The sequence below is a fragment of the Lolium rigidum genome, chromosome 5, assembly GCF_022539505.1.
Source record: "Lolium rigidum isolate FL_2022 chromosome 5, APGP_CSIRO_Lrig_0.1, whole genome shotgun sequence".
NCBI classification, from domain to species: domain Eukaryota; kingdom Viridiplantae; phylum Streptophyta; class Magnoliopsida; order Poales; family Poaceae; genus Lolium; species Lolium rigidum.
In genome coordinates, this window is record NC_061512.1 from 237,922,974 (window position 1) to 237,948,933 (window position 25,960).

At 45.6% G+C, this 25,960-nt stretch overlaps 3 protein-coding genes across 4 annotated transcripts; 1 reads left to right on the forward strand and 2 right to left on the reverse strand.

The window, feature by feature from the left end:
• Positions 1-11,784: 11,784 nt before the first annotated feature.
• On the reverse strand, positions 11,785-14,145 carry LOC124657302. The gene is made up of 5 exons (XM_047195874.1): positions 14,091-14,145; positions 13,754-13,830; positions 12,717-13,571; positions 12,488-12,637; positions 11,785-12,403 (listed from the first exon to the last, which is right to left on the reverse strand). Exons 1-5 carry the CDS (start codon positions 14,143-14,145, stop codon positions 12,032-12,034), a joined length of 1,509 nt encoding a protein of 502 aa, XP_047051830.1. The 3' UTR covers positions 11,785-12,031.
• Positions 14,146-14,191: 46 nt separating this feature from the next.
• On the forward strand, positions 14,192-19,740 carry LOC124655453. 2 transcript variants are annotated; one of them, XM_047194344.1, is made up of 15 exons: positions 14,192-14,665; positions 15,572-15,668; positions 15,777-15,892; positions 15,982-16,119; positions 16,219-16,355; positions 16,455-16,730; positions 16,892-17,043; positions 17,689-17,744; positions 17,969-18,028; positions 18,120-18,257; positions 18,335-18,459; positions 18,526-18,825; positions 18,958-19,091; positions 19,251-19,289; positions 19,381-19,740. In XM_047194344.1, the coding sequence occupies exons 3-15, from the start codon at positions 15,787-15,789 to the stop codon at positions 19,511-19,513; spliced, it is 1,794 nt and encodes a 597-aa protein (XP_047050300.1). In that variant the 5' UTR covers positions 14,192-14,665; positions 15,572-15,668; positions 15,777-15,786; the 3' UTR covers positions 19,514-19,740. The 2 variants fall into 2 exon arrangements, with proteins under 2 accessions (XP_047050300.1, XP_047050301.1); XM_047194345.1 differs by lacking the exons at positions 14,192-14,665; positions 15,572-15,668; positions 15,777-15,892; positions 15,982-16,119 and having other exon boundaries at positions 16,271-16,408; positions 16,604-16,730.
• Positions 19,741-21,053: 1,313 nt separating this feature from the next.
• On the reverse strand, positions 21,054-25,760 carry LOC124652938 (multiple organellar RNA editing factor 8, chloroplastic/mitochondrial-like). The gene is made up of 4 exons (XM_047191986.1): positions 25,414-25,760; positions 24,401-24,498; positions 24,236-24,301; positions 21,054-21,952 (listed from the first exon to the last, which is right to left on the reverse strand). Exons 1-4 carry the CDS (start codon positions 25,758-25,760, stop codon positions 21,330-21,332), a joined length of 1,134 nt encoding a protein of 377 aa, XP_047047942.1. The 3' UTR covers positions 21,054-21,329.
• Positions 25,761-25,960: the final 200 nt, after the last annotated feature.

The following is a 25,960-nucleotide window of genomic DNA, read 5'->3' on the forward strand; positions in this document are numbered from 1 at the left end:
AACTCCTTCAGGCTGTCCTCCAGCTCGGCAAGATAACCCACCTCCTCGTCCGGTTTTCCCCATACCTTGTTCAGCATGGCGGAAACTTCCGCGTGAGTTGGTTGGAGGTTGACTCGGGTCGCGTTGGTAACTTGGAGGAGCTTAGCCTTTTGCTCCTGTTCTTCTCCAGTGGGCCCCGCGAAAATGGAGCTTGGTTGATCTGGCGCAGGAACGGGTGAGGAGGTCCCCTTGGCGGAGTCGCCATGATGAGCGGGATCTTCAGGAAGGTCATCAATGTTGATGATATCCTTGGGATCCGGCTTGGAGGCGGAGGAAGCCTTGGGCGGAACTTCAACCTCAGGAGTAATGGGAAAAGAAGCCGGAGATGGCATGGCTCTCTTCTTGAGGACCCTTGGGGCCTTGGGGGGCTGGCTTTCGGAGCTTCAGGAAAAAACATAAAAGTATAAGAGCGAGCGTTAAACCAGAACTTGGGTCTCGGAAGTAGACGTTTACCCGGAAGGTTTGAAGAAATGCTGGATGGCAGGCTGCCCCTTGTTGCTGGTATTAATCAGCGAGAGGCGTTTCTTTTCCGCCTCCAGTTTCCGGGTAGCCGCAGTGCTAAGCACCTCGCGGGCGCGTTTCGCATGGGGGCTGGAAGGAGCCGGCTTCTTTGGTGCATACGTGAACGTGGAGATCACGTGAGATCTTGATGAGGACCCGGATCCTCTTGTCGATGGCGTCGGCGGAGAGGTTGTCTTTGGTGGCGCGCATTGGATCGTCGCGCCCTGTGTATTCAAACATCGGGCGGTCCTCGTGTTGCGGCGGGCTGGATCCGCTTGGTAAACCAGGAAAGGGTTAAATCCTTCCCCGTCAGCCCCGCCTCCGTGAGCTTGCGGATCCGCCTAACAGCGCGGGTCAGTTGAGGCGAGTCGGAGAAGTGGGGGCAGTGCGTCCATGACGGAAGCTCGGTGGCGGGGCAATTCTTGAAAGGCGGAAGTTTCTTTTCGCTCGCGGGGTCGGAGACGTCCTTCAGATAGAAGAAACCCCCGGACCAATACCTCGCGGATTCGTGGCGGTCGGTGGGGGGGTAGACGCGGCCCGGGCGGAGCATAAAGGTGATGGATCCGCATGTAGCGAGTTCGGCGGATTGCCGGATCCTCTCCTTCTTGACAGAGAAAAAGTATTGGAACAGAGAGATCTCGGGGTTACCCGGAGATGGCCTTCGCAGAGGGTGACGTGGTTGCTGATGGCAAGCACGCTGTTTGGAGATATGTTGTGGGGTTGGAGTCCATACGTCTTCAGAATCTCCAAGAAGAAGTCCGAAGGCGGAAATGAAAATCCGCGCTCCACCAGTGCCTTCGTCAGCACCATCTCGTCGTTCCTCGGAGCCGGAGCTAGTTCATTGGGAACTGACCTCCAGCTTCCGGGTTGCAGGAAGCCCTCCGCCTCGAGGTTCTTCAGCTCCATCTCGGTGGTGGTACAGGGCCACCATTTTCCTTTAGCTTCAGAATCTCGCTTCCGAGCTTTCGACTTCTTTGTAACCTCTTCCGCCTGGTGCTCCGTTTGACCTGCCCCGGAGGCTTTCTCCGGGTGAGCAGAGGTCCCCTCAGCCTCCTTGCCGGAATATTTTGAAGGGTCCAGCCTGACTGGAACGAAGGGAGGAGGGGCGGAGGAGATTGGGGTCGCCATGATTGGTTCCGAGGTCGGAGGCGGAGTCGTTGAAGACATCTGAAGAAAAAGGGTTTGGCGGAAACTTTCTTTAGTCGGATCCCACATCGTCTTCCCCAAAGTTCACCCCTACCAACTACGGCGCGAAAGTGAAGCTCGAAGACTTACCGTAATGGCGTATGCGGTGGTCGGAGTCGCCGGCGATGAGTTTCCCGCGCGGTGGCTCGCCGGAGTTAAGAACACGAAGAACACTGCGGTGGTGGGCTCGCTCCGGTGGGGCTCCGGCGACTTTTCCGGCAGGTTCCGGCACGGCGGAGGAAGAGCTCACGGGCGGCGCTCGGTAGAAAGGTGAGAAGGGGGGTGAATGAGGGTAAGGGTCTCGACGGCGGATATTTATAGGCCGAAGGGATAAGATTCGTGCTCCGCATCCTGTGGTCGGAACGCAAGCGTCGCGCCGTTGGATGCGCGACACGTGTCCCAAACCCTAGCAGTAAAAATGGCTAGAGATAAGTTACCGCATGAATCGCGCGAAAATGGCGCCAGGATTGGCGGAACCGTTTGAGTCTTTTAAAGATTCCGGGTAATCGCGTGAAGATAAAAGGCTCTCATTCGCAAGCAGGGAACTAACCCGGAAACGTGTCCAGAACCGTCGATGGATGAAGTCCCGCAGGATGGGAGCATTTTCCGACTAAAAGTTGGGAAAAGAAGAAAATGCGAAGTTGGAGCTCTTCAAGTTTCTCCGCGTTACCAACGTTTGCCGGAGATCATGTTGAACCAGCAAGGCGGAAACAGCAGGTGAAACTCGGAGAACTCTGGGGGCTACTGTTGTGGGTATACTTCATGGGTGTACCATCGACAGTGCCTAGATCCGGCAAGCCCGGGTGGCCCACAGATGGTGATGAGGCATGTGGCCCATCGGGCGGCCCGATGCTTCGTTGATCATGAAGGAAGAAGTCCGGCCCAGGATCAGTAAGCCGGATCCGTACCGACATTAGGAGTAACCCGGATCCATGGAGGCCCATGAGGAACCCGGATCCAGTACGACGTATATGGAAGGCGGATCCGTGACGTGCACGGCAAGATATTGTACCATAGTTAGGCTATCTGTAATCCGGCTAGGACTTTCCATGTAAACCCTAGATCCGTGCGCCTATATAAGCCGGATCCCGGGAGCCCTAGAGGCAGAACAACAACTCATTGTAACAACGCGAAAGCGCCCAGATAATTCCAGACAAGCAGCAGTAGGCCCTGTCATCGTGCAGGTGTTCCGAAGCTGGGTAACTCGCGTACCACCGTTCCGTGAGCACTCCGCCCTATGGCCCCTACCTCTTCTCCCCCTCGTGAGGATCCCTCCTCCGAGGTACCGTCGATTAGGCAACGACAATCACAGCTACGGGCACCACCGCTGCTCCACCAACAAAGAAAGATGAAGAAAGTGTGCAGGAAAAGAATTCCAAGCTAACAACAAAACCGCTAGGTAGTACCAAACTGTACCCAGTAAATAATCAGCAAAGATCAATCTAACAAGGAAACAAACGTGTCAGCTGAGCTTTAATCCAAAAATTAATCCAAAATTAGGAGAAAAATCGAAGTTATTAAGGTTTAGTATAGTAGTTATTAGTAGAAACATTAATAATGAGTCACTATCTGGCTCGTTTCCAGAGGATGCTCGTTTAGTTTGTAACCAGGATGGCACTCCTTTGCCTTGATTAATGAGGCTCCCCCCCAAAAAAAAAAAAGGCTAAGGGCATCTCCAACGCGGCGACCCATCCCGCGCCCGCGCGTCCGGATGGGTCCAGCCGGACAAAAATGCGGCCCAACGCGAGGACGCACCGCAAAAGCGGACGGCCGCGGCGTCCGGAACGACGCTGGGCCGGGTTTGCGTGGCCGCGGATGGCCCGCGGCGTCCTCGCGTGTCCGCCTGGTCCGCGTGGCTGGCCCAGCTGTCGGTGCCCCAGTCCTACTAAATGTGGACTGGGGGAGGGGCACTGTCCCTATCCAGTCCCCAATCTCCACTCCAGCCACACGCACGTGCGGGCTAGAGCTTCCGCGCCACCATGGCCCCGAAGCGCGAGTTCCTCCCATCCGCGAACGACCACGAGGCTGGCAGCAGCCGGCCAGTCGCGCCGGCGACGTTCGCCATGGGGCCGCCGGCTCCTCCTAGACGCGAACGGATCTACGTCACCGTTGCAGTGGCGCAGATGTTCTGGGACACCGGCGTCCCAATGCCGTGGGGGGACGTGCACCTCCCCCACGGCTGGCACCTGAGCCCAGATCGGGTTCCGTTGCCGCCCATCCCGGGCTCCGGCCGCGCCCGCGTCGCGGAGATCCGGAGGCGCCGCGCGCAGCTGCCGGCGGGCCTCCAGGAGGACCCCGCGTACGACGACGCAAGTCCCAACTGGGACTTGTGGTTCGAGGTGGAGCACGATGCGCGCCGGCACACGTGCTTCACGTCCGCGACGGCGCGGCCTCGCACGCAGCCGCGCACACCCGCAAGGCGGGCTGGCCGCCGCCCGGCGGCCGCCACATCGACGAGCCCCGGCCCTAGCCCTAGCCCCGACACCGCCCCAGCCCCGGCCCTAGCCCCGGCCCCGGCCCCGCCCGCAGCCCCGGGAGGAAGAGGACGACTCGGAGCCGCAGCCTCGCAGCGGCGCTCGCGGCGTCCCGCGAGCGGCCGCGACCTCGACGAGCTGGCCAAATGGCCGCACCTCGCCGAGACGCTGCGCGCCTCCGCGCTGGAGGAGAAGGCCAGGAAGGCCTAGGAGGACGCCCAGGCGGAGGCGTGGGCCTTCCTCGAGATGGCGCGCCGGCAGGAGGAGGCCACGCGCCAGGCGGCGCGGGAGGAGGAGGAGCGCCGGCCGCGCTCCGGCTAGAGGCGGAGCTGCAGGCCGCAGCGGAGGAGCAGCTCCGGAAGGAGTCCGCGCGGAGGGCACGACTGCGCAGGCCGGCGAGCCCTCCGAACCCGCATTCCGCTGGGAAAGGGCGCATTGGTCGCCCTGGCCGGAGTCCCCGGCGCCCTCCGGCGTTTCGAGCCGGAACAGCGCGTCGCCTCCGGGGGGCGTCGTCCTCATCGACGGCGATGACGACGAGTACTACTGGGAGTAGTACTGCCGGCGGCCACCGTGCTCGCAAACCCTGGCTAGGGTTTGCTTTTTTTTTTAGTTTAAAGCCCATGTAAGGCTTTCTTTTGTGTAAAAATTGCCCAAAATAGGGCTAAGTTTAATTAACCACTAGTTTATTTTTTTTTGTTTTCCTTTTTCCTTTTTCTTTTTGTTTTTTTATTACATATGCCCTGCGTCCGCGCATTGGGCGCAGCGTGCGACCCAAACGGACACGCGGATGCGGGTCGCTGTTCGGGTGTCCGCTCGGCCACCCAAACGGTCCACAACGGACGGTCCAACGCGTCCGTTTGGGTCGCTCGGTTGGAGATGGCTTAAAACGCCTCTGACCCTTCATGATTCATGCACTCCTTGGAACTGGCAAAGCCGCCACCGGCGATCAGGGATCCCCAAGACAATTCCCCCTGGTGGAACATTATGGAGTCGGCGCCACAGATCGATGCAAGTGGAGGCGCGGGTAACAGCGCGGCGTCGGATAGGATGGTGCGGCGCTGCCGAGGGAGTTGAGGCACGGTGAGAAGAGAAGAATCACCGTGGCGGCGGCGACAGGAGATGGTGTCGAGCTGGGGATCGATTTGGGCAGATGCGCCATTTTTGCTATTTATGTGGGGAAGGTACAGATTTAATGAGCCTTTTTTCCCGGTGGAAAGCAAAATGAATCACCGGCCGTGTGATGGAAACCAGATGGACAGCAACGCATTGGTCCGACCATTTGTTTGCCATATTGTGACGGGATGAGGTGGACCAATTCAGTTGGAGCAAATCTTTTCTTCCTCCCCGATCGGCCCCTTCTCTCTCCCACGCGCTCTACAATCCACACAGCTGCTCCCTTGCCGTAGCTTAGCGTCACCGCGGACGCCTTCTCCGCCTCTCACGCTCGAGCGCCGCCATCTCCGTTCCCGTCTTCCTCATCGCGTATCTGCTGCACCCACCCCGTCCGCAACCTTGGACACTGAATTTTCAGGTGTCAGGTTTTCGTCATCCAGAGATTAGTTAACCTGAAGCTAACATCTACAAATTTTGGGTGCACAACCAGCAACTATCTAGATCTGTCCTTAGGAGGTGCAAAGTTTAACTTCCTAACCCTAACGTGAAATCGGTGGGTGTTCTTACGCGAAGGCAGGAAATTTCCAAGAGGTTCGATTGGATGTTTTCTTTCCTATGAAACGTGCATTGGATTTTGTTTTGTTGTGCTTCAGTGTTCCAAATATGCCGCAAATCAAGAGAGCTGGTAATGATCTAAAGGAAAATGTCGCAGAAACCTCCAAAAAGAATAAAAGAATCTGCAATGGCGGAGGAGAGACACTTGATCTGACAATTGCAGGTCTGCCGTCAATTCATTTTTCTATATATGTTTATTACAGCTCTTTTCGAACACTCACAATTGTGTTCCATCATGTTTTTTTAACTAGGCGACCTAAATCACGATATCAATTCGGAAGAACCAATTGACAAGTTCAGAGATTGTGACCAAAATGTCTGGAGTGAGCTCAGCAAACAAGTTACTTCGAAGTTTTCTAGACATGTTGTCTCCCTTGCACTGTCTGATGGTGACTATGCTGTCATACTCTAGTATTCTTAGCTTTAATTATTTTATCGTATTTTAATTTAATGCTGCTATTATAGACGATTAAAATTACAATCTTGTGTAGGACATAAGATGTTATTTGCATGCTCGGGCATAGCATTACAACGCCAACCTCTTGGTACACGCTTTCTCACTTCATCAAGTTTGGTTAGAGCTTACAATGATAAGAAAGCAGAAGGCTGTGGTAGCTTGAAGGTTGGTGCTGCTGATCATGCTTCACTTGTTTTGCTTGTTTGCTTAAGATAACTGTCAGTGTGTCACCATTTGGTATTCTTCTCTTGCTGTCCCATTATAGATTGAAGTGCGTCGCAACGGCAATGTTGCCACAGGCTTGTTAGGAGACTATGATTTCGATCAGAAGATTGCTCTTGTCAACATAGCGATCTACTCCCTTGGTGTTCGTCCTTTGGATCTCGATCATCAGGTGGAATTTCTTCCCTGCAGTAAGGTAGTAGCTGTCGCACGTGCTGATTCTGGCACATTAATGGCCACAACTGGGATACTGACCGGTGATTCAAGTGGATCTAAAGATGGTAAACAGTGTATGCTCTCCACCTGTAAAATATCTGAGGTACACTTGCACCATGGTCTGATCTATATGCACTGAACTATATAGCTCTGAGACATAAAATTGATGTTTTTCGCATGTATGTCTTGTTCCATATCTTCTTTTTGTCCCAATTTTACCCTTGTTGCCTGTCACTATTTTTTCCTAGGCTTGGGAAGGTGGGGCCACTTTTTGATTGTGATGGGAACTTTGTTGGCATGAACCTTTGTCTGGTTGGGGAAGGAACTTCTTTCGTGTCAAGGAGTATAATTATCAAACGTTTGGATAAATATATGCCGAAAAAGAAAGTTAAGAGGGTCAGGTATATCTTGTGTATTTCCATTTATTTTGCTTACGTATGGTTTGTCCATCCCTGAATTCATTTCGCCCTTGGTGGATCTTTTTTTGAGTAATAAGTGAGCACAATCATAAGGTAAGCTATATTGATTGCATAACAGCTTTCAAGGCTTATTAATTGTGCAAGAGTCTGGATCGTGGGTTTTTGTTCCTTTTATATCTTTTTGGATGGCATTTGGAATTTGTTTGCAGTTGTCATTGTTTGTCCCTTTATAATAATTACTTCAATGTTGAAGCTAGTAGTATTTTTGTTCCTTCTTTAGATTTATATGTGGTGTTTGTAATTTCTTTGCACTTTTCATTGTTTATCTTTAGATAACAACTTGCTTCTTTTCTGCCTCTCCCAAGAACACTCATATTACTTCAATGTTGAAGCTAGCAGATTTTTTAAAGAAGCTTTTTCTTTCGGACTTAAAATGTGAACAGTAGTAGGATTTATGATCTTTTCGTGACCCTAGATGCTTTGTATAGGGGAATCTCTCTGTTCTCTGCAATTCTATTTGTGTAGATGTTGCCTAGTGCTGTTTTAGTCCATTTTATTCTATGCATGTGGACGTAATTTATATCAAGTTCACTATGTCTTTCCACAGGCATGTAAAAATACAGAGACAGGTGCAGCCCTTGCCCTATTGCACTTATCCAAGGGGTAAGTACACAGTCAGATCATTTCTGCTTTTGTCCATTTCCTCCGTGTTTCTAATGATATCGTTTTTTAAGATTCCACAAGTGGTGCAAACTTAGCTTTTACTTTTTTTTTCTCGTAATAACTAGAAGCTGTTTTAGCCTTTTTATAGTTGTACTCTCATAGCCTCGGTGCTAATTAGCTAACCTTATTATACTTTTTCATGGGTTTGTTCGATTTTGGGATATAGACAGATCTGGGGAGCTAGACTGCTTAAGTTATCCAAAGCCTTCTGCAGCTACTGGTGAGTTGATACTTTAAGTTGGTCCTGGGATGCAGTTGTTTACAGCATTCTTCTGCCACTAACAACTACTGTGCCGTCTATCATTGAACAGAGGGCTTGAAATTGGTTAATATATTTGAAGAGACTTTTGGCGACTTATATGGTTCTAGTAAAGGTGTTTGGAGCCAACTTGGCAAAACAGTCTCTCAGAACTTAAGTCGAGTTGTTGTCTCACTGGCTTCATTCAGTGGTAATTTCACAGTAATATGCTACATACTATTCCACGTTTAAACTTTATTATCAATGAGAACTGTCGTATATATGCAGGAGAAAGAAGGTTCTTTGCATGCTCAGGCTTAGTTATTGAATGGAATGGATGCACAATCATTCTGACCTCGGCGAGTTTGGTTAGGGATCCTAACGATGAAAACAAGATTGCTGAAAACTTGAAGGTTGGTTCACAATGTGGTCCCTACTTTATTCTGCTTAGTTCTGACAGTGCCATTTGCAGATTGTAGTTTTGCTTCCAAACAAACAACGCAAAGAGGGGATATTGCAACATTCCAGTTTACACCACAATGTTGCTCTTGTTGGTGTCAAGGATTTCCGTCCTCTTCGTTCATTTAGTCTTGAAGATCGGTGGAATAACAAAACTCGTAAAGATCCTAAAAGAACTCGTAAAGATCCCAATGTAGTAGCTGTGGGATGCTGCTTCAAATCAGGAGTCCTAATGGCTACATGTGGGAGAGGAACCGACTGGTCAGGCATGCTTGATTACAGAGGTCTTAGGTACTCCAGTTGTAAGATCACTAAGGTTAGTATTGCTCTTGCGGATATTCCTAGTTAACATATCCATCACATGATGTACTAAACGATATATCTTCATTAATATAAATAAGAACTTCTCCATGCAAACTACTTGAATGTTCGTTTTATTTGCTAGGCTGGGATTGGAGGGCCTCTGGTTGACTTCAGTGGGAGATTTATTGGCATGAACTTCTATGATAAGAAAATAGGAACCCCATTCATGTCTAGGGACTGTATTACTCGAGTGCTGGCACACTTTGAGGGAAAAAGGTATGCTTACTTAGAATTTCAGTTTGGCATATTCAAGTGCTTGTCGAACATATATTCAGGCTTGAGATGAGTGCATAACATGATATTCTGCATTAAAAAAGTAGTATTTTCTCTAAAATCAAGCCTTAGTTTGCAAATTTGATTGACAACACTGTTGACAAAGGTTGTGGTGATGGTAAACCAATCAGGTGTGCGCTTTATTACCTATTGCTTCGATGTTTGCATAAACAGCATTTGCGTATATAATAACATCACTATGCATGGAAGTTTTTTGTTTTGCATATTAAAGTGCCTGTAATGTTAAGAATATATATTCAGGCTTGAGATGAGTGCATAAAATGTTATTTTGCATTAAAAAAAGTAGCACTTTCTCTAAAATATATCCTTAATTTATTTGCTACTTTGATTGACAGCCCTGTTGATGAAGTTACCGGTGATGGCAAGACAATGAGGTATGTGTTTTATTTACTCTTCGCTTAGATATTTGCGTATACATAATTCGCCCATATAATATCACTATGCATGGAAGTTTTTTTGTTTTGCATATTCAAGTGCCTGTAATGTTAAACATATATATTCAGGCTTGAGATGAGTGCATAAAATACTATTTTGCATTAAAAAAAAGTAGCACTTTCTCTAAAATCTAGCCTTAATTTGCTACTTTGATTGACAGCTCTGTTGATAAAGTTACCGTTGATGATACGCCAGTCAGGTATGCGTTTTATTTACTCATCGCTTAGATGTATGCGTACACAGAATTTGCCTATTAACATCACTATGCATGGAAGTTTTTTGTCCTGCATATTCAAGTGCCTGTAATGTTAAGCATGTATATTCAGGCTTGAGATGAGTGCATAAAATGGTATTTTACTTTAAAAAAAGTAGCACTTTCTCTAAAATCGTAGCCTTAATTTGCTACTTTGATTGACAGCACTGTTGATGAAGTTTGCAGCACTGTTGATGAAGTTTGCGGTAATGGTAAGCCAGTCAGGTATGCGTCTTATTTACTTATCACTTCTATATTTGCATACACAGAATTTGCCTATATAGCATCACTATGCATGGAAGTTTTTTGTTTTTCATATTCAAGTGTCTCTCGTGTTAAGCATATACTTTTAGGCTTGATTTGAGTGCATGACATGATACTTTGCATTAAGAAAAGTAGTATTTTCTCTAAAATCTAGCCTTAATTTGCTATTTTGATTGACAGCACTGTTGATGAAGTTCGCAGCACTGCTGATGAAGTTTGCGGTGATGGTAAGCCAGTCAGGTATGCGTCTTATTTACTTATCACTTCTATATTTGCATAGACAGAATTTTACTAAATAACATCACTATGCATGGAAGTTTTTTGTTTTTGCATATTCAAGTGCCATGTTAAGCATATATATTTAGGCTTGAGATGACTGTATAACATGATATTTTGCATTAAAAAAGTAGTACTTTCTCTAAAATCTAGCCTTAATTTGCTACTTTGATTGACAGCACTGTTGATAAGGTCCGCGCTGATCATAGGCCAATCAGGTATGCATTTTATTTACTTATCCCTTTGATATTTGCATAAACAGAATTTTCCTACATAACATCACTATGCATGGAAGTTTTTTGTTTTGCATATTCAAGTGCCTGTCATGTTTAATTATACATACATATTCAGATTTGAGATGAGTGTATGATATGACAACAATACTTATTTACTTATCACTGTGATGTGAATAAGCATATCTTGCCGATAACATTACTATGTGTGGAAACAGTTGGCCTGTTCCCATACCATGTTGGCGCCATCCAGCCGACGAGCGCAAAGATTCGCTGCCACCTGGCTATAAGGAAAAGTCTGGGAGGTTTGGATTCACGTATGTGAATGGACAAAGAGCGGACTACTATTAGATGTCATCCTGCTCTTGGTCTGCTCTTTTTGATTTGCGCTCTCCATGTCAATCTGGTGTACCTGTTTGTTTGAGCAGTTCAGAGTTGTCTCGCTTCTAGCCAGGTTCCAATAACTTGGTGTTTATGTATGGGAGTGAATGTACCTCATGGTCCTCATCCATAGCTGTAGTGTGTGCTAGTTTCTGTGGCAGCTGACCATTTCCCCAGTGTTTGTAAACAATTGTATGTGCAAACAGACGGAGTGAAGTAATATGCATGTAGTAATTGTTTATTTATACTAATGTTGTCAAAGTCAAAATTTCTACTGATTCCGTTTCGGTGGTATTTTAGTGTTACTGTAACTGCAATATTGTGCGACCATTGGCCAAAATTTCCTCTCAGAGTGGATTGTCAAAATCTGTCCTTAATTTTAAAGTAGAGGGAGTCTTTGATGTGTGGCTTACCCATCTAGGGGGCGGCGTTTGGTTTAAAGCTAAAATTTGAATGTTCACCTCGTCCCTCTTGTATGGACGTGTGCCCAACAATACTAAGAACTTAATAACTCAATGCTCGCTTGCAATGTGCACCATCATTCCACGAATCTACATGGCAGTATTATAACCTTAGAAGGCAATGAATCCAGGGCAGCAATTGTATGTACATCGGCTGATCGGCAGTACTATTAAGTATTATAAGAATATATACTGGTACAGGACCCCAAACATTGGACAGCTCTGGTAACCAATGTAAGAAGTAAAGCACATTACAGCTACAACCGCACAAATGAACATTAGGATTTAGGAAACTATATCACTCTGTTCTGTAATATAAGACGTTTTGGTAAACTATTTTAGTTTGCCAAAACGTCTTGCATTGTGAAACAGAGCCACAGAGGCAGTACAATACTTGGATCTCTAAAATTTCAGAAAGCATGACACTGGCTGCAGGGCCCATAAGCCTTGAACTTAACTGTAGATGGAACTTTCCCCTCAATGTACGTCTTCACAACCCTGATTGACTCCCACACTTCCCTGATATACTCCTTGTCTAGGGTTGGGCATTTCCTGATACTGCTGTGCCCATAGAACCAATACTCTGCATCAATAGTGTTTAACGTAAGGCTCTTCAGTGACGTCGCACTCTCTAGAATATGCCGTGTTAGCTCAACCAAGCTCTTTTGTCGGCAAAAACCAGTGATTGTGACGGTCTTGAGCTTCTCATGGTGGCGTCCCGACATTTGCCTCAGGGTTGAGGGGTCTCCAGCAATGAAGTCATAATTTGATTGCACTGGTACCTGAAGATGAAATGGCCGGGCTGTTTGACTTAGTAATTCCACCACGCTTACTAAATAATCATTGCAGGAGGAACAGGGACTTACAAACAAGCTAAAGGTCTCCAACGAAGGAGAAGCATCGAGGAAAGAAACCAAAGATAAAAAATCATATTCCTGACCACTACTCCAATTATCAATATGAATATGCAAAACCTTGAGGTGGAGGAGCTTAGGAACCATCGGTGCGTCGACTATCTGTATAAAGACGTCTCAGATTAATTATTCCAAGATGCGATATATGTATATATTTATCACCTGAAATTCAAAAGCGTACCTCATGAAGAGAATATAACTTGAGAGTCTCAAGGTTTGGCACACTGGATGCAAGCTTGTCGATAGCATATTTGATGGCACACCTACGGTTCAATGTAAGGTTCTTCAGTTGCAATGATTCTCCAAGCGAGAGTTGTAATTCATCACCCGTAAAATCGCAGATGGAGATATTTGGAGCCTTGTTTTCTATAAGTTGAAGACTCGGGCAGTCAAACACCTTCAGCCATCTGAGCCGCTGCAGCTGGCAAGGTATCTCGAGGCGAATTATATCCTCACATCGTGTGAGTATCAAACTCTCGAGAGAAGATGAACTGGAAAGAAGGTGCAATAATTCATTCTCCGCAATGCACACTTGATGAAGATACAGCTTCGTCAGGTATCTCAAACTAAGGCTAACTGAGGGACGCAAGACGCAATTACAAAGGTAGAGATTCCGAATAGTGTTTCCGCTCCCGTCAGATAAAAGTGAGCAAGGGAAGTTGTACTTTGACTTCTCCGACAACAGGAAAAGGGTAAGTTCTTCCAGCACCGGTGTAATAGCAATCCGAAGCCAACTGTTGAGACGATTAAAGGATCTGCTATTGTAAGGGCCATGGAAGTGAAGCATGAGTTTCTTCACACCAGGGCCTCTATGGTTTGCCAGAGTACGGTCAATATTTCTGTTGTACTCTCTGTCATATGTTTTATCAGTGGGGTCCTGTGCCCACTTGCGTAATTTCTTTTTTGAGAACATTGTTTCCTTGGTGAAGGTGAGGTTGGGATGGCATCTCCAGGAGCTTAGAAAGACACGAGACACACAGGCCGCCCTGGCAGCGTCTCGCATTGGCACTAGGGAGCATAAATGTTGCCAGATTTCCTGCATGCACAAGTGGAAGAGGCTAAGAGCCAGTTTCAAAGGGTTCTATTAATTGTATATAGAAAAAGAGTGGGTGTGATAAACTGCAGCAATCACGGCAAATGAAACATAGGACATAGCTTATAAGGGAAACACGATAACAGGGATATATTTTCACTAGAAATAGAGGTCCCATATCCTACCTCTGGAAGGTCTGGCCCTGCATCGTCTTGGCAGGGTGAGTTGTTTCCTGTAGGTAATGAAGCTATCATCGAGCCATCTGCAACACATAGATGTCAGGATTAGTCGCGGGTCCAGTTTTGTGCCGTAACATGAAGGACATTTGAAAGACTCGGCTTCCTTTTGTGAATGTTATGGGAATCGAACTGCAAACTGAGCAATAGGTATTTTGGTAAATCATTATTTATTTATTTTGCGAATGAAAGTAAATCAGTAGCAGCCGAGCATAACGCTGTGAACTGAACAAGAGGAGCGATATACACACACGCACAGCAGAGAGGCCGAAGGGACACAGCTTACTCTGTGATTGGCTATGGCGACCACGATTCCCCTTGCCCTCCCGCAGCATGGACATGGACCGATTCAGCTCCCGCGACGTCCACAAAAAATTTCTTCTCTCCTCTGTCTCTCCCTCTCTGATGGAGCACTTTTTTCTAGGGAGTGCCTCATCTCAAATACGGATCCGAATTCGAATCAACCAACTGCTCCCCTAGTCAGGGGAGAGACAGAATCGAGGTAAGAAAAGAAACCACCAACCAGGCGATATGGGCCAGGGCTGCTTAACTGGCCGACCCAAGCCCCGAATCCCATCCGAGTTAACTGGACGACGTGGAGATGCAGCTTGCAGCCCAAGCCCGGACCAGGATCAAGCTGGTCGTCCACCTCTCCGACTCCGATCCTCTCAACGCTGAACGCAGGCAACGCGGGCACGCACAACACAACTCGACGGAGCAGCCAAGCCGTCGCCCGCGAGTAAGGCGATAGCATCTTCTTCCTCTCCAACGGTGGGCCACGCTGCCGCCGTCCCATCCCGCCGCCGTGCCCTAGACCTCACGTTCACCTGTTTTCCGGCTCCACGCCAACCTATTGAAGAGGTATGAGTTTTTCGTTATCTCTCAAGGTTTTACTTAATCCCAGACTAATTACTTCCACCTTGATTTAAAAACAAAAACAGACTAAGTTCCACAAATTTAATTTCCATTAAAAAAATCACATTTTTTTGGACGCACACCATCTAGATCTGCCCTTAGAGCATCTCGATCCGATCCCCGGCATTTAGAGGTGTACATTCGATCTTCTGAAGTAGTTTGGTCGTTTCTAGCACTTATATATCTAACTCCTCAAACTCAAATTAATCCCATTTTTTACATTATTATTTAAACTGGTACATTAAACTTAATTAAACTACTAGATAAACCACATTTCCCAAAATCTAAACTAAAAGCCTTCGTCGCCGCTAGTGAAGATATCGTCAATCGCCTTCTTCACTGAGTCATCGATGTCGTCACCGGAGTGCCGCCGAATGGAAGCTTTCGATCCAAATGCGCCCGTGGCTGAGTGATCTCCACCACCACATCCCCACGCGCATGACGCACGCCGTGGTACTTCCGCTTCGGCGACGGCAGCAGGCCGGGGTAGCGCGAACCAGATGTGTCGCCGCGGGAACATGGCGAGGATGCACCGCCATGGGAGGAGCCGCCTCGATTGGTACTCCGAATCGGTGGAGGAGGGACGATGGCGGGAGGGAACAACCATGGAGGGCGCCCTACTGGAGCTAGGGTTGCGGTGGGGGCATCATCGCGATTTGGGCGGAGTTCGGTGAGTGGAGGGAGAGTGGGGAAATTATACTCGACTGCTCGGTCGAGGAGTAAAAATAGGGGACCGAGCCGTCAAGGAGTAAAAGTTTTACTCCTCCAAACCGTATAGGGGTTCGGCTAGATGTGGTTTAGAGGAGAAAAATTGGTTTTTACTGCTCTAACCGTTTACAGGGGATTGGCTAGGGATGTTCTTACAATGTACGAAGTTGAACACACAGTGTGAATTCGGTGGTTTTGCAATGGAACCGGGGAAGAAGCCTCTTTGATCTTGTAAAAAAATGTGCAAACTTGACTTTGGCACCCTTTTCATTCATTATCTGTGATGGTTCTACGACCCTTCCCTACTGGTATTGACTGAACAAATGGATTTTATTGTTTTTTGCTTCAGTGTTGGGAATATGCTACAAAGTAAGAGAGCTGGCAATGATGATCTCACAGAAAGCTCCCATAAAAATAGAAGAATCGACAATGGCGGAGGAGAGACACTTGATCTGATAATGCCAGGTCTGCGCACAATTCATTTTTCTGTACATATTTCGTTACAGCTGTATTGGAGCACTCACAATTATGTTCCATCATGTTTGTGTAACTAGGTGAGTTTTGTCAGGATGTCAATTCAAAAGAACCGATTGACAGCTTTAGTGACTCCTGCCAAAGTGTCTGGAGTGAGCTCGGTGAAGAAGTTACTTCAAAATTTTCTAGGAATGTTGTCTCCATCACTTTATCCGATGGTAACTATATGCTGCCATCCTCTAGTATTTTAAATTTAAAACTCTTATATTAATTTAACACTGCTAGTTGCAGCTTATTAATATTAGAATCTTGTGTAGGAGCTAAGGTGTTATTTGCATGCTCGGGCATAGCCTTTGAGTCAGGGTTTCATGTCACAAGGTTTCTGACTTCAGAAAGTTTGGTTAGAGCTTTCAATGATAATAATAATAGAAGAGAAGGCCATGGTAGATTGGATGTTGGTGATGCTAATCATCCTTCACTTATTTTGTTTGTTCACTTAAGATAATTGTAAGTTCGTCACCATTCTATATCCTCTGTTTTAATCTCATTATAGATAGAAGTGCGTCGCAACGGCGATGTTGCCAGAGGGATATTGGGAAGCTATCGTTCGGATAAGGGGATTGCTGTTGTCAACATAGTGTTCGTTACCCTTGATGTTCATCCGGTAGATCTATATCATCAGGTGGAATTTCTTCCCTGTAGTAAGGTAACAGCTGTCGCGCGTGCTGATTCTGGCACATTAATGGCCACAACTGGGATACTTACTGGCGATTCAAGCGGATCTGAGGATGGTAAAGAGCTTATGCTCTCCACTTGTAAAATCTCTAAGGTACACTTGCACTATGGTCTGAGTACTTTTATCTGTAACTATTTTCACTGAACTACATAGCTCTGAGGCATAAAAATGATGTTTTCCTAATGCACATCTTGCTCCACATCCTATTTCTGTCCCAGTGTAACCCTTGTTGCTTCTCACTTTATTTGTTGTAGGCTTGGGAAGGTGGGCCGCTTTTTGATTGTGATGGGAACTTTGTTGGCATGAACCTTTTTCTGGATGGCGAAGGAACTTCTTTTGTGCCAAGGAGTATAATTATCGAACGTTTGGAGAAATATATGCCAAAAAAGGAAGTTATGACGTTCAGGTATATCTTGTGTATTTTCATTTATTTTGCTTACCTATATTTGTCCCTCATCGAATCCACTTCGCCCTTCCTGGATTTTTTTTCAGCGTAATATTTGAGCACAATCATATGGTAAGCTATATTGATTGCCAAACAGCTTTCAAGGCTTATTAGTTTTGTAAGAATCTGGATTGTGGTGTGTCGATCCTTTTGTGTTATGTATGGCATTTGGAATTTCTTTGCAGTTTTCATTTTTTTCCTTTATAACAACTTGCTTCTTTGCTGCTTCTACAGAGAATACTTGTATTGCTTCAATGAAGAATCTAGTAGTATTTTCACTCCTCTTGTGGATTTATTTATGGTGGTTGTAGTTTCTTTGCATTTTTAATTGTTTATCCCTAGATAACAATTTGCTTGTTTTCTGCCTCTACCAAGAATACTCATTATTTCATTGTTGAAGATTTTTCTAATGCAAAGAAGTTTGTTCTTTCAAACTTAAAATGTGGACAGTAGTAGGATTTATGATTTTTCCTGATCCTAGAGGTTTTGTATAGTGGAAATGCTCAGTTCTCTGCAATTCTATTTTGTGTAGATATTGCCTAATGCTGTTTTTAGTCCATTTGCTTTATGCTTGAAAATTGGCAAATTTACTATGAATTTTCACAGGCATGTAGAATTCCAGAAACGGGTGCATCCCTGGCCCTATTGCAGCTACCCAAGAGGTCAGTACACAGCAAGATCATTCACGCTATTTTCCGTTTCCTGGTTGTTTCTGATGATATTTTTTTAAGATACTCACAAGTGGCGCAAACTTGCTTTTTACATTTGTGTTCTGATAATAACTGAAATCTACTTTAGTCTTTTATACTTGTACTCTCCTGGCCTTGGTGCTAATCAGCGAACCTACTATACTATCTTCATGGATATATTTGATTTGGGGTTGTAGACAGATCTGGGGATCTAGACTCCTGGAGTTATCCAAAGCCTTCAGCAGCTACTATCAGTGGTGAGTTAGCGCTTGTAAGTAGGTCACGGGTTGCGCTTGTTTACAGCTTTGTTCTGCCACTAACGATTACTGTGCATGTATCATTGGACAGAGGGCTTGAAATTGGTTAATACATTCGAAGAGACTTTTGGTGACCTGTATGATTCTGGTGAAGGTGTTTGGAGCCAACTCGACAAAACAGTTTGTCAGAACTTATGTCAAGCTGTTGTCTCACTTGGTTCATTCAGCGGTAATTTCACAGTAATATGCTACTCACTATCCCACATTTGAATTTGGTCATCAATGAAAACTTTTGTATATATGCAGGAGAAACGAGGTTTTTCGCATGCACAGGCTTATTTATTGAATGGAATGGATGCACAATCATTCTGACTTCAGCGAGTTTGGTTAGGGATCCTAACGATGAAAACAAGATTGCTGAAAAGTTGAAGGTTGGTTCACGATAGTCGAGCTGGTCCCTTACATTTTCTGCTTAGGTCTCACAGTGCTATTTGCAGATTAAAGTTTTGCTTCCAAACAAACAATGCAAAGAAGGGATATTGCAACACTACAGTTTGCACCACAATGTTGCTCTTGTCGGTGTCAAGGATTTCTGTCCTCTTCATTCATTTAGAATTAAAGATCCATTGAATAGAACTCGTAAAGATCCCAAAAGATCTCGTAAAGATCCCAATGTAGTAGCTGTGGGGTGCTGTTTTGACTTGGGAGTCTTAATGGCTACATGTGGGAGAGGAACCGACTGGTCAGGCATGCTTGATTACAGGGATCTTAGGTACTCCAGTTGTAAGATCACTAAGGTTAGTACTGCTATTGCGAATATTCTTAGTTGACATATCCATGACATGATGTACTAAACCTTATATATCTTCATTAATATAAATATGCACTTCTCCACTGAGACTGCTTCAATATGACCTTTTGTTTGCCAGGCTGGGATTGGAGGACCTCTGGTTGACTTTAGTGGGAGATTTATTGGCATGAACTTCTATGATAAGAAAATAGGAACCCCATTCATGTTTAGGGACTGTATTATTCGAGTTCTGAAACATTTTGAGGGAAAAAGGTATGTACACCTGGATTTGTTGTTTTGCATGTTCAAGTGACTGTCATGTTTTAAGTATATATATTTTGATTTGAGATCAGTGCATGAACATGATATTTTACGTTTTCTTGTAAAATAATACTTTTTATTAAATCTAGCCTTACCTTGCTACTGTGTCAGGACCACTGATGAATCTGGCAGTGGCGGTACACCAATCAGGTACTTACTTATTATCACTTTGATGTTTTGAATAAGCACAATATGCTGATAACGTTACTATGTGTGGAAAACTATCGAATAACGGAAACAGGTGGCCTCTGCCCAAACCATGTTGGCGTCATCCAGAGGATGAGGTCAAAGATTTGCTCCCACCCGGCGATGGGGAAGAATCTGGGCCGTTCGGATTCACATATTCGGGTGGAGTCAGAGTGGACTACCACTAGATGTCATCCTGCGCTTGCTCTGCTCTGTCTGATTCAATCTGGTCTTGTGTACCTGTTTGTTTGAGCCGTTCAGAGTTTTCTATCTTCTAACCATGTTCGGGTATTTTGGTGTTTAGCGAGTGAATGCACGTCATCCATAGCTCTAGTTTTTGCTAGTTTATGTGATACCTGAACATTTCTCCTGTGTTTGAAAAACATTTTTATGTGCGAACAGATGGAGTCAACTAATATGCATGCATTAATCACTGTTTTTCAAGTCGAAATATATACTGATTCCATTTTGGTGGTATTTTGTAGTGTTACCGTAACTGTAATATTGTGCGGCCATTGGCCAAAATTTCCTTTGAGAATGGACAGTCAAATCTGTCCTGACCCATCTAGGTTTATAAACCTAAAAATTATATGTTCACCTCGTCCCATCTAGGTTTCGAAATATATATTTATAGGCTCCACCTTCGCTTGCAATGTGCCCCATTGTTCCACGAATTTAAATGGTATCATTATACCCTTCAAATAACATTTTTATGCAACACTGGAATTTCTACCATAAATTTTCAGTTGGGTTGCAACTAGAAAAATGCCTCCAGACTATTAGATTTGTTTTATGATCTGTGCTAATCTTTAGTTGTACGAGTAACATAAGTAGCAACTAAAATTCAATAGCCTGATCTGTCACGCCCATAAAAATATCATAAGTGCTACGGGACGTGGAGCAATCGCAAAGAGGCAAGCAGCTTCCAGAACATGCGCGCTATGAAGAGCTTGAATGCAGTGGTGGCGACACCCACTAACTACAGCCGCCCGATCTGACCGAACATGGAATGATGAAAGGTGGATATCAGTACATGTGGTTAAATCAACGGTTAACAGTGACTGCTTGATTTTTTTTTTGATGGTCCTCTGTTCGATTTGCGCTCTCCTGTCGTCAATCTGGTGCGCTTGTTTGTTTGAGCAGCTCAGAGTTGTCCATCTAATAATATCTGCAAGAGCAGTACTAACCTTGATGCTCTGCTGGATGGAGACAGAGTCGACAACCATTGTGCTCGTGCTCTGTTGCAGTTGATGTTCATCGAGCTGGTGAACCTGTTGGTTTGGCTTGTCTTCAAACCATGTTGGCTAATAGTCTGCTGTTTATTTCTGGGAGTGAATGTATCTCATGTCCTCATCTGTACTTTGTCAGTCATAGTTGACCGAATCTGCAAGATAGAAATTCCTCTTGTTACTGAAGTTATAATGCCATGCGACATCATCAGCCATAGAGGTATTGGACACCTAGAATTCTTTTGGATGTTCTGAAATCCATAAAACCATAGAAACAGAACACACCCATTAACCACTGCAAAAATCTGGACCAGAGCTCCCAGGTTCTGATACAACGGATCTGCTAGAAATGGTAGACAGGGCAGAGAGCCCAGGCCACTGCCGAAAGCAGTAAGTGGTCTCCCAGGGTCCAATACAAACAAGCTAGAGTACATCATATAATGAACCACACAGGGAGCGCCTCAGATAAACATAACAGAGGAAAGTACCAACATTCCTGAGAAATCAACGGATCTGGTAGAAAGAACACAGAGAAGATGTTGCTATTACAATAAGGAAACAAATAACAAGGCTCTGGCTCTATACCAAAATATAGTCAGCACTGTATTTATTTCAACAAAGAGAATAAAAAGACCACGTAAACACTTAACTAAGATTGGTTCTACTCAAAACATCATCAGGGATAGAGAATATACGCATGAAGGTCCATGAGAACAACATAGACCTCGACCAGAGCTCATACTAGCTTCCTATACGACATTCTTTTAGCAGTTCTCTATTGGTAATGCCTCCCAGGCCCATCCCTCCCCTCGTAGACAGGCAAGGGAGCATTGTTGTTGTAGTTACCACTGCCTTGGTAGCCTGTGTTACCTGCTTGCCCTTGCTGCTCCGGTGCACCACTAGCATAGCCACGACCACCACCTTGGTAAAGAGGAGGCTGGTTGCTACCTGGGAAAGGGGGTGGAGGCGGGTTGCCAGGTCCTCCACTCTGGTACCCAGGGTTGTTGCCCTGGTAGGCTGGGCCTGGCCCACTCTGCATGTTGCCACCAGGGTTACCTTGGTTACCAGGTTGGTAGCCAGGGTGTGGGGCATTCGGATAGTTTGGTCCAACTCCTGGACCATAGCCCGGCTGTTGGTTTTGTGGTGCCTGGGGCTGGAAATTTCCCTGTGCAGGACGCATTGGAGGAGCATCACGGGGTGGCATCTGTTGGTTCGGCACTGGGGGTGGGGGTGGAGGAGGACCACTCCTTCTGTCGAAGCCCCTTGGCCTGTTGCTGTCAAAGCTGCGAGGCCTGTCATTGCGCCGGATTCTTTCACCGGCACGTTTATCATTTCTCACCCACTCCTCGTGATATTTAGGGTCATAAGCAACAGCTTGTCCGTCTATAAATGGTTCTCCTGAAATACAAGAAAAGGCATTAGATACACAAAGATTTCTTAACCATTTGGACACAGATGAAAAACTGAAAATTGTGCGCAAGCTCAAGTCATGGGAGGAGTCCGTTAAGAGAGACCTGAAGGTTTGGAATATCGACAAAGATTTAGCCATGGATAGGAGTGCGTGTAAGTTAGCTATCCACGTTCCGGAACCATGACTTGGCTTCGAGATCTTATGGGTTTCAACTCTAGCCTACCCCAACTTGTTTAGGACTGAAAGGCTTGGTTGTTGTTGTTGTTGTTGTGCGCAAGCTCAAGTCATCCAGGAAATAAAATAATGGTTAAAATGTTAAAGCTGCCACCTCATGGGCTCAGAGGCTTAGGAAAGAAGCAGCAAATAATGTATATCATCTTCCCCAGGCACAAATTCGAACTCTTATCTTGGATATACTCTTATCCAAAATAAGGCGGCTGCAGCAAATAATGTATATAATCTTCCCCCAAAGCACATATTTGAACTCTTACCTTAGATATACTCTGATCCCATAATGAGACAACTGCAGCGCAAATCTATACCTACTAATGAAGGAAGTAAGGTTTTTCCCCTAAATTTTCGTCCGTTTTGAATGTACCCTTGATTTTTAACCGAAATTACAGAGGATGCCACCGCTTAAGTTAGAAAACGATTCGCCACGTCTGTGTCTGCCATCCTCTGCCATCCTGGCTCCACGCTAGACTCCCTTCGCACGTTATCTAGAGATTGGGCCCGGCCCAGCAAGTGATGGCCACAGTTGACAATAATGCTTCATTCAATTATGGAACATTAGGAAGGTTTTCAGCCAAATTTCTACGTCACGGCCAGAAGCCCAGAACAGTAGCTTCAAGGAAAACCTGCATGTCCAGGCCAACATGAATCAAGAGGTGGTATACATACAACGTTTAGTCCCACCTTGATTATTTACTGTTTGTCCCACCGGTTTATGTACGTTGCAAATGAGAACTGAGTCCTAGCTCAGTGGCAAGGCTAGCGAATGCGCAACCAGCCCATCTAGGTTTGAATCCCCATCTCACAGTAATTTCGCAGGGAGGAGCGGACATTAAACTGGGTTATCATCCTAGCGTCCATCCGCCAGGAGAGTCTTATCCTACCTAACAACGTATAGCCAAGGAAGGGATTATTCCCCCGTTGGTCAACGTTTTTTTATAAGTTGCAAATAGCTTGGAGTAGCAAGCCAGCCGACTTGGGAATCAGCAAGCAGCCGCACCTCCACTCTTGAGGAAATATGGTTGCCTAATTAAGCGGGAATTGTGAGGCTGGCTGGCTGCGGCGGCACGTAAGATGTTGAAGAAAAGAAAAATTCCTGAAAATCTCACGCAGACCACATTGCTCGAAACAATAGCTTGGATCTTTTTTCAATACATTGCCAATTTATAGTAATTCATTGCAATTTCTTGATTTATCATTCAACAACATGCAAACTGAAAATTGGATATGAGCCCAGAAACTTAGCGTTTTCTGGCTGTGGCGCACAAAATGCATTATTTCGGATGAACATGTTCGCACAATAGAACCTACAAGTTGTTCAAAAAAAATAGAATCTACAAGTACAAGATCAACAACCTTACTTTTCCGCAGCAACGCGCGGGCATTGTGCTAGTACCATACCAATAGGAAGACAATGTATACTTCAGAAAAACACTAGCAAATACAGAAGCAATCGCTGCTATATAGCTCTAAAAATCAATTGTGTGTGTACTGCGTAATATTCTGGTTTCAGCGACAGAAGTTTGTGGTCGGTAACATTAACAAAAAAGGTGACAGCGGCTCAAACAATCCCTACTTTATTTAACACAAATAACCAAGTCAAGATACAGAGAGCAGTCAAGATTATAATCCAAGACTAAAAATACCACACCGTAGCAATGTTGAGATGTTCATCACTAGCTACCTAGAACAAAAAAAAGGGTACATAAACTACCGGCAGCAGCAAATAGGATACCAATAATGATCACTAACCAATGGATGGAACAGGTAAAGTATGTCTTAAGCCTTTGAGTAAAAATACAAGTCCTAAAAGCATGTGCCAGAGGAAAATACAGCCTCAAAATAAAAATAAAAATTACATAGGAAATCTGAAAATTCCTAAATCTGGAACACGGCAACACGCAATCAAAATAGTATAACAGAAAATCATAGCTAGCAGCACATAGTAGTAAATCCATTAACTAGTTAGCAGAAAAGCAGCAACCATTTCAAAAGTATAGTAAGGAAATTCAGTCAGATAAAAAGCACATGATCATTACCTCCATAGTCCTTATTTTTGACATCCAGGTACGAATCAGGAAGAACCCATCGGACCTTAGGCAACTCTGGAAATAATGTAGTGGCAAGATTTCAAAACAAGGCCATTTGAAGCCACCTTCATAGAAAGATCATGTAGAAAGAATTTCATGCAAGGACCACAATACCTTTGAGTTTGTAGGAGAGTTCCTCAGATACTAGGGCTCCAAAAGCGAAATAATGCCGAGTTGACACAGAGTAGATCTTCATCCTTGCTTCTTCCTCACTGGAAGATAGGATAGGTTCAAGATACGGTTATGTTACAAATAACTAAAACACATTGCATGTTCTAATGACCTCAAACCAATGTTTTGGTACGATTGCAAGAGACAGATACAAAGACAAAGACATGGTAAAACTGCAACAGATGTCTAGTGAACTTATAGCTGTCTTTTTTTTTCAAAAACAAACACTAAGCATAGTCCTCAAGTAAGAACAACATCAGCACAAGTGACAAATGAGATTCTTGAATCTTCAGAGAAGATGCATATAAAGCATCATGTAATGATAAAATGACACAATTTAGAAAACAGGCAGCAACATACAGTTCTCGCACTTGACTAATTCAAGCCATAAATCATCAATTGGTCACCCATAAGAAATAAATATATAAAATAACCGAACTTCATTGAGCCCTCTTCAACTCAGTTTCTTCACCCTCTGATCTTCAAGAACTTACAAATATATTTGTGCATCAGAATGAGACCGTACTAGCATAGTCAATAATAATGTACATAAAACATATCAGGAGGCAATCTCTAAAAAAACCTTGTATACATAAACATAATAATATTTCAAATTACAGTTCTAGTGGTGACCAGATCATCAAATCTTCATCTCTATTTAACTGGCATGGTAATTTCAAACATTCATCTACCATTATTAGCTTGTTACTGCATATAAAACATAACAAAACCCTGGCAAGTGACACCGGGAACTGGCAATTCTCATGTCTATGCGCACAAACAGGGGTCACGGCCAACGATAACTCAACATTCCCATCCCTCGCCATTCCCCCACACCCCGGACCCCCTCCACAGCAACCAGATCGAAACATGCGCGTCATAAAAAAAAACTCGCGGATGCGAGGCGTAGCGTCAGCGCGGGACGGGGATGGAGACTGCGGTGCGAGGCATCGTACCTTCCGACGATCTGAGCGAGGGTCTTGATGTAGGTGTCGATGATCTCCTCGCGCGGGACGTCGGGGTTGGCGGGGTTGCCCGGCGGCGGGTCCATGACGACGAGCCAGTGCTCGAAGTCGCAGCCGTCGAGGAGGATCGTCTCCTTGGGCGGGCGGTTGGTCCAGTTCGGGGAGTTGTCCCTGAGCGACGAGGCCGCGGGCTGCGTCGCGAACCCCCTGGCGGGGGACGGGCCCCGCGCGGCCGGGAGGAGACTCCCCGCGGCGGCGAGCGGGCGGAGGAAGCGCGAGGCGGCGGCGGGGAGGAGCGAGAGCTTGGAGAGGCGGAGCGCGCGCGACGCCGACGCCATGGCGGATGGAAAGGAAAACCCTAGTGGGGAAGTTGGGGAAATGGGGCGGAGATGGGGTTTAAGGCTTTGGCTTATACTAGGGTTTATAGAAAGGGCTCGTGTTTGTGTTGGGCCGGAAATATCTCTATACACTGGGCTTGGGCTGTGAAAAGTGTGATCTGTGGTATGATGTACATGGGCCTCCCAAAGAGTGACATCAC

What these genes read in the sequence shown, in the direction of transcription:
- LOC124652938 (XM_047191986.1), bottom strand. Translation starts at nt 25,760, where the DNA reads ATGGCGTCGGCGTCGCGCGCGCTCCGCCTCTCCAAGCTCTCGCTCCTC. An exon ending in ACTCTCCTACAAACTCAAAG is followed by an intron (nt 24,302 to 24,400) that starts GTATTGTGGTCC and finishes CATTATTTCCAG; the next exon opens with AGTTGCCTAAGGTCCGATGG. An exon ending in CAAAAATAAGGACTATGGAG is followed by an intron (nt 21,953 to 24,235) that starts GTAATGATCATG and finishes CTTGTATTTCAG; the next exon opens with GAGAACCATTTATAGACGGA.
- LOC124657302 (XM_047195874.1), bottom strand. Translation starts at nt 14,145, where the DNA reads ATGTCCATGCTGCGGGAGGGCAAGGGGAATCGTGGTCGCCATAGCCAA. An exon ending in TCGCCATAGCCAATCACAGA is followed by an intron (nt 13,831 to 14,090) that starts GTAAGCTGTGTC and finishes TATGTGTTGCAG; the next exon opens with ATGGCTCGATGATAGCTTCA. An exon ending in TGGAGACCTTTAGCTTGTTT is followed by an intron (nt 12,404 to 12,487) that starts GTAAGTCCCTGT and finishes TTTCATCTTCAG; the next exon opens with GTACCAGTGCAATCAAATTA.
- LOC124655453 (XM_047194344.1), top strand. Translation starts at nt 15,787, where the DNA reads ATGCTACAAAGTAAGAGAGCTGGCAATGATGATCTCACAGAAAGCTCC. An exon ending in CTATTGCAGCTACCCAAGAG is followed by an intron (nt 17,745 to 17,968) that starts GTCAGTACACAG and finishes TTGGGGTTGTAG; the next exon opens with ACAGATCTGGGGATCTAGAC. An exon ending in CTCACTTGGTTCATTCAGCG is followed by an intron (nt 18,258 to 18,334) that starts GTAATTTCACAG and finishes GTATATATGCAG; the next exon opens with GAGAAACGAGGTTTTTCGCA.